We start from the raw sequence: 12,517 nt of genomic DNA, 5'->3' as shown, positions 1-12,517 counted from the left end.
ATTTAACAGCAAAGAGTCTGAAACAATAAGCTTTCTTTAGCAATGCAGCTCCAGAAGTTTCACTTCTTCCTTTTCCCTTTCTCTTTCCTAGCTAGAAATCTCTTAAAATACCTGGACCCTGTTGAAAAGACATTTTATATTAGAGTGGGGGTAGAGCTATTGACAGGAAAGGAGCCAGTTCAGTAACCAGCCACAATGACAACTATAAAAATTTAGTCCACTTCTGTCAGAGTCCATTCTCAAATTGTCTCTGTTCTGTCATATGCACTAAACTTACTCCTTCTGAGTTCTCACAAAGAATAGCTGTTCTCAAAGCCTCTTTGCTAGAAAAACCAATAGAATAGGAAAATCAATCAGTTCAGTTCAGTTCAGTCTCTCAGTCGTGTCTGACTCTTTACAACCCCATGGACTGCAGCACGCCAGGCCTCCCTGTTCATCACCAACTCCAGGAGTTTACTCAAACATGTCCATTGAGTCGATGATGCCATCCAACCATCTCATCCTCTGTCGTCCCCTTCTCCTCCTGCCTTCAATCTTTCCCAGCATCAGGATCTTTTCAAATGAGTCAGCTCTTCGCATCAGGTGGCCAAAGTATTGGAGATTCAGCTTCAGCATCAGTCCTTCCAATGAATATTCAGGACTGATTTCCCTTAGGATGGACTGGTTTGATCTCCTTGCAGTCCAAGGGACTCTCAAGAGTCTTCTCCAACACCACAGTTCAAAAGTATCAATTCTTCGGCACTCAGCTTTCTTTCTAGTCGAACTCTCACATCCATACATGACTACTGGAAAAACCATAGCCTTGACTAGACTGACCTTTGTTGGCAAAGTAACTTCTCTGCTTTTTAATATGTTATCTAGGTTGGTCATAACTTTTCTTCCAAGGAGTAAACATATTCTTATTTCATGGCTGCAGTCATCATCTGCAGTGATGTTGGAGCCCCCCAAATTAAAGTCTGCCACTATTTTCACTGTTTCCCCATCTATTTGCCATGAAGTGATAAGACTGGATACCACGATCTTAGTTTTCTGAATGTTGAGCTTTAAGCCAACTTTTTCACTCTCCTCTTTCACTTTATCAAGAGACTCTTTAGTTCTTCTTCACTTTCTGCCATAAGGGTGGTGTCATCACATATCTGAGGTTATTGATATTTCTCCCGGCAATCTTGATTCCAGCTTGTGCTTCCTCCAGCCCAGTGTTTCTCATGATGTACTCTGCATATAAGTTAAATAAGTAAGGTGACAATATACAGCCTTGACATATTCCTTTTCCTATTTGGAACCAGTCTGTTGTTCCATGTCCAGTTCTGACTGTTGCTTCCTGACCTGCATACAGGTTTCTCAAGAGGCAGGTCAGGTAGTCTGATATTCCCATCTCTTTAAGAGCTTTCCACAGTTTATTGTGATCCACACAGTCAAAGGCTATGGCATAGTCAATAAAGCAGAAATAGATGTTTTTCTGGAACTCTCTTGCTTTTTCGATGATCTAGTGGATGTTGGCAATTTGATCTCTGGTTCCTCTGCCTTTTCTAAAAACAGCTTGAACATCTGGAAGTTCATAGTTCATGTATTGCTGAAGCCTGACTTGGAGAATTTTGAGCATTACTTTAATAGTGTGTGAGATGAGTACAATTGTGCGGTAGTTTGAGCATTCTTTGGCATTGCCTTTCTTTGGGATTGGAATGAAAACTGACCTTTTCCAGTCCTGTGGCCACTGCTGAGTTTTCCAAATTTGCTGACATATTGAGTGCAGCACTTTCACTGCATCATCTTTCAGGATTTGAAATAGCTCAACTGGAATTCCATCACCTCCACTAGCTTTGTTCGTAGTGATGCTTCCTAAGGCCCACTTGACTTCACATTCCAGGATGTCTGGCTCTAGGTGAGTGTGAGTGATCACACCATCGTGATTATCTGAGACGTGAAGATCTTTTTCATACAGTTTTGTGTATTTTTGCCACTTCTTCTTAATATCTTCTGCTTCTGTTAGTCTGTACCATTTCTGTCCTTTATGGAGCCCATCTTTGCATGAAATGTTCCCTTGGTATCTGATTTTCTTGAAGAGATCTCTAGTCTTTCCCATTCTATCGTTTTCCTCTATTTCTTTGCATTGATCACTGAAGAAGGCTTTCTTATCTCTTGTTGCTATTCTTTGTTACTCTGCATTCAAATGGGTGTATCTTTCCTTTCTCCTTTGCTTTTGGCTTCTCTTCAAATCAATGGAGGAGATTAATTTACAGTTAAAACTATTTTTTAACTTCTACTTTTTCATTTTCTAAAAGGAAAATTTTCTGAAACTTGAGGTAGCAGGAAGTTTAGATATCATTTTGTACAGTCTCCTCATTTTTCAGGAAGTAGATGGAGACTATATTGTTTAGGTTTCACTCTGATCTTTTTTTTTTTGCTCTAAATTTTGTTTTTCAGTTCTTCTATTATGTAACTATTCTTGAAAAAAGTTGTTGCTCTTTGATTCGCAATGTCTGGCTTGGGTTTTCGTAATAGAAAAATATTTTATTTTTTTAAGGGATGAGGTTCAAACTCATCAGGATCGTTTCTATTTGAAAAATGAAAGGTTCGATTTCTCTCACTTAATGCACTACATTTTTCTATATCTTTGTCCTTTCTTGTGTCACTCTTTCTTTTTTAGAGGAAGAAATAGCCTTATTCCTACTAAGGTAAACTTTTCATGTGTGTTCATTTTCCCCCTTTTGTTTTATAAATTCTTTTAAACAAAGTAATCTATGTTAATATAATACAAAATAGAAAGTAGGGATTTCCTGATGGTAAAGTGGTTAGAATTCAGCATTTTCATCACAGTAGCCTGGATTCAGTCTCTGGTCAGGAAAAAAAAGACCTGCAAGCCATGCAGCATGGCCAAAAAAAACACATAGCTGTCAACAGCAATTGCTATCTCTGCAATAATTTTCTAGAAAATATAAAGTATAAATTAATTAGCTATAGAACATATAAGGTTATAATTACCCTAATCAAGGATTCACAAAATCGTTACAAAGAAAAATTTTAAGGTCTGTCATGGAACTCAAGTAAGCTTGACATACTACGTTCCTGACTGAATGACTTAACATTTGTAAGATGTCATTTATTCCATATTCTATCAGGTCATTCAAGCTAATTCAAGAAAACTCAAGAAAAATCTTATGGGAACTTTTCTCCTCCGATTTTATTGAGATATGGTTAACACATAGTATTGTACTAGTTTTAAACATACAACATGATGATTAGTTATTTGTATACATTGTAAAATGATTAACACAGTAAGTTTATTTAACATTCATCACCTTATATAGTTATAATTTATTTCTTATGATGAGAACTTCAAAGATTTATTCTATTAGCAATTTTCAGATATACAATATGGTATTGTTAAATTTTCTCACCGTGTTGTACATTATATCCTCAGAATTGATTTATTTTGTAACTGGAAGTTTGGACCATCTGACCACCCTTGCCCATTTTGCCCACAGCCCATCCTAACAGGATTTTTTTTAAGTACTCAACAGTTGAATCTAGAATCTTCATGGAATTGTAAAGTATAAAATAGCTTTAAAATATGTTTTAAGAGCCAAAGGAAGTGGGAGAGGTTAGTCACCCTTCTTTATATTAAGTACTGATACAAAGCTGTTATAATAAGGAATGTACAAGAACAACAACAAGAAGAAACCCCAGTGCATCAGGGTGAACAGAATAGAACACACGCATATTTACACAATTTATCCTCTTGTCTAATATTCTACATAGCTTATGATAGAGATAGAATCACTAATCAGCAAAGAAAGAATGAAGTTTTAAAAGACAGTAGTCAGAAAACTAGCTTACTATATGTGAAAAATAAAGTTGAATCTTTATGTCATATGTCGTATCACTTATATGATGAATTCTAGAGGAATTGAAGACCAATTACAAAGGTGAAATTATAAATAGAAAAATTATAGGCAAATATTAAATAATTTTGGAGTAGGAAAGGAACTCAAATAAGAACTTCAAGGCAGAAGCCATGAGGATAAAACTTGATGGATTTTAATATGTCATTATTTAGGATTGCAGATGAATGAAGTCTTCAGTGGACAAAGTTGGCAGAAGGGTGATGTAGCAGAAGGAATTACTTGTAAATTTCAGAGACGACATTACAAACACACACGCTGATTGAAAGAGAGAAAGGAAACCGAAAAATGGGCAAAGATAAGAGAAGTCAATTCACTGAAGAGGAAACATAAACAGTTAACACAGTAAGTGAAGGGATGGTTAAACTCACTAGTCAAAGAAATCAAAGGGACAGAGAATCATTTTACATCTGTCAGCCTGGCAAAAATTCTAGAGGGATCATACTGTTAGCAAGGCTGTGGGGAAACAAGCACAGCTGGTGGGAGTAAAACTGTGCAGTTGTTCTGGAGAGAGTTTTGTCAGTACATGTTGAAATTAAGTAAGTGACTAGCCTGTAATTTAACAATCTCTTACATGGATTGTTGTTGTTGTTGTTTAGTTGCTAAGTCATGTCCAATTCTTTGCTACCCCCATGGACTGTAGCCTGCCAGGATCCTCTGTGCATGGGATTTCCCAGGAAAGAAATCCTGGGTTGCCATTTCCTTCTCCAGGGGATCTTCCCGTCCCAGGGACAGAACCTGCATCTCCTGCATTGTAGGCGGATTCTTTATCACTGAGCCACCTGGTAAGCCCCTTGTCTGGATACTTACCCCTATTATAGTCATCAGTTCTCTTAACGATGAAAAGCTAGTTTACCTACAACTCCCTACTAACACACACACACAAGAAAAACGTTTCGATAAACAACCTCATAAATGTCCTGACAAGGACTTGAGAAAGAGTTTCTTAGGGGTAGGTATCTTGCGTGTGGAGTTGGAGGTAGACTAGGTGTTCATCATTAAGAGAACTGATGACTATAATATGGAATATGCCTACAGTGATATTTTATGCAGCAGTTAGAAATTGTAATTTAAGATAAATGTACCTATGGCACCACAGTTACAGCTCAAGAACATTGAGTTGAGTAAACAAGGAAGCAGCATGAGATCTATAGCAAAATATTTTCCGAGTTTGAAGCATAATATATAAAGCAATACTATGTACCTTTCATGTATAAACCCAATGATATTTATATGATATATTAAAGAAAAATTGGAGTAGGTGTGGAGATAAAAGGGAAAATATGAAAAGGCTTAACAGCCACAATGATATTGTGCCTTAAACTAGGGGTCCCCAGCCCCCCAAGAACTGGGCCATGGAGAAGGAGCTGAGTGGTGGGTGAGTGGGCAGAGCTCCATCTATATTTATAGCTGCTCTCCATTACTTGCATTGCCACTTGAGCCCTGCCTCCTGTCAGATCAGCCACAGCATAATAAATATAATGTGCTTGAATCCTCTTGAAACCATCTCCAGCCCACAACCCCTGCCCCTGGTCTCTGGAAAAAATGTCTTCCACAAAACTAGTCCCTGCTGCCAAAATCATTTGGGACTGCTACCTTAAACTGGACGATGAACCCAACTCTGCACGTGTGAAAAACTATACACATTTACTCACACAGAGAAAATTTATTCAGTCAACAGATACTTGTTGAGCACTTGCTTGAAGACAAAAAATATCACCCAAACCTCACCACACAGAAGTAACTATTTTTGACATTGTGTGCACCTGTCATATTGTGTACCTCCTTCTCCTATGTTTGAATCTTTGACTAACAAAAACTATACTTTTCTGCCAAAACACATTTTCTCATTTGAATATAATTCCCAGCGCTAAAAAACTGGTTTTTTCTGCATCCCCAAAATAACCCATTCTCTTAACCACTGTTATCTGCCTTTCCTGACATGTTTTTTTGTGTCAAGATGACATCTTCAAATAACTTACTTTCACATTTACTTCTTAACCTGAAACAGTTTTCTTCCAAGCTTCTGTGAATGCTGTTTTCTCAGAGATTGCCAATGGTTTCTTAATTTTAATCAAGTGGTATTTTCTCCATTTAAATAAATAAGCATTTACTGTTTATACGTTTTGATATAGTATGATGCCAAGATCTAGGTGCTGGGGCTACAGGAAGATTTTAGTTCAGTCCCTGTGTTCCAGCAGATCATACTAGGGTAGGAAGGCAGATGTGGAAATGGAAAATATTATGTGATCTTCTAATTACAGAGATCAGATGTGTCCAGGTTGCTACTGGAGCTCAAGGGGGAACTTTGGATTCAGGAGGACATTTTGGAGAAGATTCACTCTGAATGTTGAAGGGTGAACCAGTTAAATAACATTAAGGAATTCTAGATGATTAATAAGTAGCTCTCAAACCTACCTGCACATTTGTTTTAAAAAATACTCATGTCTAGGCCCCATCCAAGACCAATGAAATCACAATGTCTAGGGTAGAAGCTGGGCATGTATTTGAAGTTCCTCTTGTGGTTCAAAGGTGCAGACTGATCTGAGAACATGAGCAAGGATAAAGGAGTCAGAGTGGTAGTAAGTATCAGAACTTCTAATCCTGGACTGTCTTACTTCAAATATATTTTTAACCCCTCCTGTTGCTGCTTCCATACAACTGCAGTGGTATTAGGATACATGACTGACCGTATCAAGTCAAGAGACTATATCTGACATCATGGAGGTGGAGCATGCTCCTTCACTGTGAGTTAGCTGAAATATTTGTAAAAGCAACTATCACTAAGTTTTCTATATTCAAATTGAGCTCAATTGCCACAGACAGCCAGCTGTATTCAACTGCAGTTCCACAATGTAGTGGAGCTTGAAAGTGGTGATTTCACTACTATATTTGGGCCGCTTCCTAGTTGGTATAGTAGTAAAATATCCACCTGCCAATGCAGGAGATACAAGAAGTGTGGGTTTGATCCCTTGCTGGGAAGATCACCTGGAGTAGGAAATGGCAACATCATCCAGTATTCTTGCCTGGAGAATCCTAAGAACAGAGGAGCCTGGCAGGCTACAGTCCATGAGTTGCAAAGAGTTGGACGTGACAGAGTGCGTGCGCGCGCACGCATACACACACACACACGCACACACACACACACACAGGATATCTCAGGGGAGCTGAATGGTGTACTTTTTTTTCTTACATCTAATGCTCCCAGTTATAATTTCTTAACCCAAATTCTGGACTTGCCAGAAGAATGAGTTGAATTTCCAATATTTCAACACTTCCTGTGTTATTCAGATGGAAACCATCTTTCATCTTCAGAGGTTAAAATCAATGTAACAATGACTCCTTGAACTAAATTAGAGTATGTATCTGCCCAGGGTCCATTTCTCCTTTCTATTTGTGGAGTTCTCCATGTTTAGGATCATTTTTAAGGCCTATTGACTCTTGCCAGTTTCCTCCTGTCTTTGGAGGAAGCCATTGCTTGTAAACTGAAACAATGTTTCCTAATTCTTTGTGTTTTCAAAGTTTAACCATAAGTTGTTTCATTTAATCCCCAAATCAATTTTAGGGCAAATGGATTATTCAACTTTATTTTACAGATGAAGAAATTAAGGTTCAGAGAGGTGAGACAAGATTTCACACATATTTCTGAAATATTTTTATCTCCTGACAGCCACCCTGGTTTTCCTTCAACTTGGTATTAGTTTCTCTTTCTTAAGTCAAAATATTCATTCATTCATTCAAGAAGAACTTATCTGTTAGAAGCATTGGAAAAGCTGTGTGGAGTGCATATAAGTAGTATCTTGTCTTGGAGGAGGGATCTGTTAAAGAAGGTGCTGTAGGACCTCTCTGGTGGTACAGTGGATAAGATTCTGCCTTCCAGCGCAGGGGACTTGGGTTTGATCCCTTGGTTTGGGAAGATTCCACAAGCCCGGGGCAACTAAGCCGGTATGCCACAACTCTAGGAGCCTGCACACTCTGGGGCCTGCGAGCCACAACTAATAAGTCCTGTGCCACAACTACTGAACCCAAGTGCTGCAACTACTGCAACAACATGAAGCCAGCATGCCTAGAACCAATGCTTCTCAACAAGAGAAGCCACCACCATGGGAAACCTGTGCACCGTAATGAAGCTCTGTACCCCTGCCCACCGGAACTAGAGAAAGCCCTTGTGAAGCAAGGAAGAAACAGAGCAACCAAAAGCAAACAAAGAAATAATTAAAAGAGAGAGAGAAGATACTCTTTGTTGTTCACTTAACAGACTTTATTCTCCTAATACTTGATCTCAGAGGCTGAAAGTCCTTATCCCAGGCTCAAGGGATGTTACTGATTACTTTAAATCAGTCATACACATCTCATAGGTTGGATTTGAGAATTGACCGGTAACCTTGTTGAGGATAATAAGTTATCTAATGAAGTTTGCTTAAAAGATCTTCCCTTCTCCAGTGAAAATAATGAAATGTTGAGGAGAAAGTGCTTTAAGTCTCCTTTCTCCTTTCTAAAGATGAACTTGATGTCCACAAGTACATCAGCCCTACTGGGACCATGTTGTGATGAATCACTAGGGAGGAAGAGAAAGAAAAGAGCCTGGGTCCTTGATATATTTGAATCTGTGGGTTGTCTACATCTACATAGAGATGAATGGATTCAACTGACTATTTTGGAAACAAATATATAAACAAATTCTTATTTATATTAGAGTTCTCTTTCATTGCTAGTTCACTCCAGCTATTTCTGAGGGACTTCACTCCATTCATAGCCCTCATTGCTCAAACTGCAAATGGAATTATTGTATCCTGCACAGTCTTTCCTCTCATGATCCTAGGGTGCCAACCACAGACTTGCCAGGGAACTTCAATGTAAGTTCTGCCATGGGAAATGAGAACTGGAATTCCCTTTCAGGGCCATGGAACTTATAAGTGAGAGAATGAGTCACAGAGAGGTGACTTGAGAGCTGAGTTGAGGGTCACAGAGAGGACGTGGGGCTGGGATGTGTGATGTGGACGAGGAACAAGCTGAAGTCACGAGGAACATGGTTCAGAGATGAGCAGAGAGAGACACCTGAGAGGAGAGTGATGCCTTGGAGGTTCCTGATGGGATAGTGATTCTAGATCATGAGCGCCCTTGTCAGGAATTAGCTCTTTCTTGGGGCAATCTGAGTGACTCTCTGTCCTTGTACTCAAATAAGCTCTAGCGTGCTTATTTAACTTATATGCAGAGTACATCATGAGAAACACTGGGCTGGAAGAAACACAAGCTGGAATCAAGATTGCCGGGAGAAATATCAATAACCTCAGATATGCAGATGACACCACCCTTATGGCAGAAAGTGAAGAAGAACTAATGAGCCTCTTGATGAAAGTGAAAGAGGAGAGTGAAAAAGTTGGCTTAAAGCTCAACGTTCAGAAAATACTAAGATCATGACATCTGGTCCCATCACTTCATGGGAAATAGATGGGGAAACAGTGTCAGACTTTATTTTTGGGGGCTCCAAAATCACTGCAGATGGTGATTGCAGCCATGAAATTAAAAGATGCTTACTCCTTGGAAGGAAGGTTATGACCAACCTAGATAGCATATTTAAAAGCAGAGACATTACTTTGCCAACAAAGGTCCATCTGTTCAAGGCTATGGTTTTTCCAGTGGTCATGTATGGATGTGAGAGTTGGACGGTGAAGAAAGCTGAGCACCGCAGAATTGATGCTTTTGAACTGTGGTGTTGGAGAAGACTCTTGAGAGTCCCTTGGACTGCAAGGAGATCCAACCAGTCCACCCTAAAGGAGATCAGTCCTGGGTGTTCACTGGAAGGACTGATGTTGAAGCTGAAACTCCAATACTTTGGCCATGTCATGTGAAGAGTTGACTCATTGGAAAAGACCCTAATGCTGGGAGGGATTGGGGGCAGGAGGAAAAGGAGATGACAGAGGATGAGATGATTAGATGGCATCACTGACTCGATGGACATGGGTTTGGGTAAACTCCTGGAGTTGGTGATGGACAGGGAGGCCTGGAGTGCAGAGATTCATGGGGTCGCAAAGAGTCGGACACGACTGAGTGACTGAACTGAACTGAATATACTAGATAACAAAAGTTATATTGTGAGTTAAAATTTTGATATTGGTAGTCCCCCTTTCTTTGGATATATAGTGTTAAAGGTAATACTTCTTTACAGGTTTGTAGTTGGGATTATATGTGAACAACACAGTACTTGGCACATAGTAGCAACTGAGTGCATACTATTAATATACTCCCTTTCCATTTCCCTAACAATTAGGGCTGTATGGAGCTAGAAAGGGCTACTTGGAAGAAAGATGCAAACAAAGGCTTGACTGCATGTATCAGTTTTGGATGGATGGTAAACAGTGATCTTTCCTTTGTCATTCTTTCCAAAGTTCATGATTCTACGTGTCTCTTAACTAGTCTCTTCCAGTAAACCGTCTATTTTCTTTTCCTGTACCAATACCTAAAAAGGAATAGGTTAAAATGATTAGTTGTACCCAACAACTCAGATGCTGGACTGGATCCACACAGATTGAGGAAGGAATGGTTCTATAAAGGAAGGGCTATTGAGTAGACAATGAAAAGATACACACTGCAGCAGTCACTCTGTCTTCTGTGCTCCTCCAACACTACCTGAATGGTAGCTACTTGAATAATAATTAACATTTGTTGAGTGCTTACTGTTTGCCTGGTACTCTGCTAAATGCTTTCCATGAGCCATCTCATTTAGTATACTTAGCAATCCAAGATATAGGTACTATCTATTATCTCCATTTTGCAGAGGGGTAATTGTACACAGAGAATTTAAGTCAGTTGCACATAGCCACACAGCTAGTATGTGATCAATATGAAATCCAGGCAGTCTGATTTGTCATCCCACAGGAAATCACAGAAAGTACAGAAGTGATGCAAGCATCATGGATGAGAGGAAGCTTGCTGAAGAGATCCTCATGGTTGACAATAAACAGGAGAGGCTACCCTTCTTCTCCCACTCAGAGAGCCCATAAAAATAGCCTCCTTCTCAGGTTAAAGTCATTTCTTGATCTCAAGAGTCATAGACTGTACAAGGTGGAGAAGACTTAGCAGTCTTATAACTAGTTAATTTTTAAAAATGCTGCCAATTGTGTATTCCTTTTTTTTTTTTTAACAAGTATTACTTTCCAGTCCAAGATTCACACACAGTAGATATAATCAACTATACTATACATCAATTTTTAAAAAATGATGAGTTCCTTTTTGTGCTCATGACAGTGCCCATACTCCTTCATGTGACTTTGCAAACCTTGGTGATTTGAACCCAGCCTATGTTCCAGACCAACATCCGTTGGATCATAGAAAAATCAAGAGAATTCCATAAAGATATCTATTTCTGCTTTATTGGTTATGCCAAAGCCTTTGACTGTGTAGATTACAACAAACTGTGGAAAATTCTTCAAGAGATGGGAATACCAGACCACCTGACCTGCCTCCTGAGAAATCTGTATGCAGGTCAAGAAGCAACAATTAGAACCATACATGGTACAACAGAGTGGTTCCAAATTGGGAAAGGGTACATCAAGGCTGTATATTGTTACCCAGCTTATTTATCTTATATGCAGAGTACATCATGGGAAATGCTGGGCTGGATGAAGCACAAGCTGGAATCAAGATTGCCGGGAGAAATATCAATAACCTCAGACACACAGATGACACCACCCTTATGGCAGAAAGTGAAGAGGAACTAAAGAGCCTCTTGATGAAAGTGAAAGAGGAGAGTGAAAAAGTTGGCTTAAAACTCAACATTCAAAAAACGATCATGGTATCTGATCCCATCACTTTATGGCAAGTAGATCGGGAAACAATGGAAACAGTGACAGGCTTTATTTTCTTGGGCTCCAAAATCACTGCAGATGGTGATTGCAGCCATGAAATTAAAAGATGCTTGCTCCTTGGAAGAAAAGCTATGACAAACCTAGACAGCATATTAAAAAGCAGAGACATTACTTTGCCGACAAAAGTCTGTCTAGTCAAGGCTATGGTTTTTCCAGTAGTCATGTATGGATGTGAGAGTTGGACTATAAAGAAAGCTGTGCACTGAACAATTGATGCTTTTGAACTGTGATTTTGGAGAAGACTCTCGAGATTCCCTTGGACTGCAAGGAGATCAAACCAGTCCATCCTAAAGGAAATCAGTCCTGAATAGTCATTGGAAGGACTAATGCTGAAGCTAAAACTCCAATAGTTTGGCCACCTGATGTGAAGAACTGACTTATTGGAAAAGACCCTGATGCTGGGAAGGATTGAAGGCAGGAAGAGAAGGGGATGACAGAGGACGAAATGATTGGATAGCATCACCGACTAGACGGACATGAGTTTGAGTAAGTTCTGAGAGTTGGTGATGGACAGGGAAGCCTGGCATGCTGCAGTCCATGGCATCTCAAAGAGTTGGACACAATTGAACGATTGAACTGAACTGAACTATGTGCCAGGCTCTTCAGTTGGTACTTACACTTTCTCTTCCTGATTTCAAGTCTAGCCATAGTGAAATACACACACAAACATACAACACTTCCCTGATAGCTCAGTTGGTAAAGAATCCTCCTGCAATGCAGAGGACCCCAGTTTGATTCGTGGGTTGG

At 39.4% G+C, this 12,517-nt stretch overlaps 1 protein-coding gene across 1 annotated transcript in view; it reads left to right on the top strand.

The window, feature by feature from the left end:
• Positions 1 to 12,517, top strand: part of LOC145510103 (uncharacterized) — a 54,626-nt gene that overhangs the window by 6,169 nt on the left and 35,940 nt on the right. The window contains exons 4-5 of the mRNA XM_081500442.1: positions 4,058 to 4,247; positions 7,468 to 7,522. Coding sequence (XP_081356568.1) covers positions 7,499 to 7,522 — 24 coding nt within the window. The 5' untranslated portion in view covers positions 4,058 to 4,247; positions 7,468 to 7,498. The remainder of the gene's footprint in view (positions 1 to 4,057; positions 4,248 to 7,467; positions 7,523 to 12,517) is intronic.

This window comes from Giraffa tippelskirchi, chromosome 6 (genome assembly GCF_054371585.1).
Source record: "Giraffa tippelskirchi isolate mGirTip1 chromosome 6, T2T-mGirTip1v1.2.pri, whole genome shotgun sequence".
Taxonomy (NCBI): Eukaryota; Metazoa; Chordata; class Mammalia; order Artiodactyla; family Giraffidae; genus Giraffa; species Giraffa tippelskirchi.
The sequence above is the reverse complement of the archived record's forward strand: the minus strand, read 5'-3'. Positions and strand labels throughout refer to the sequence as shown.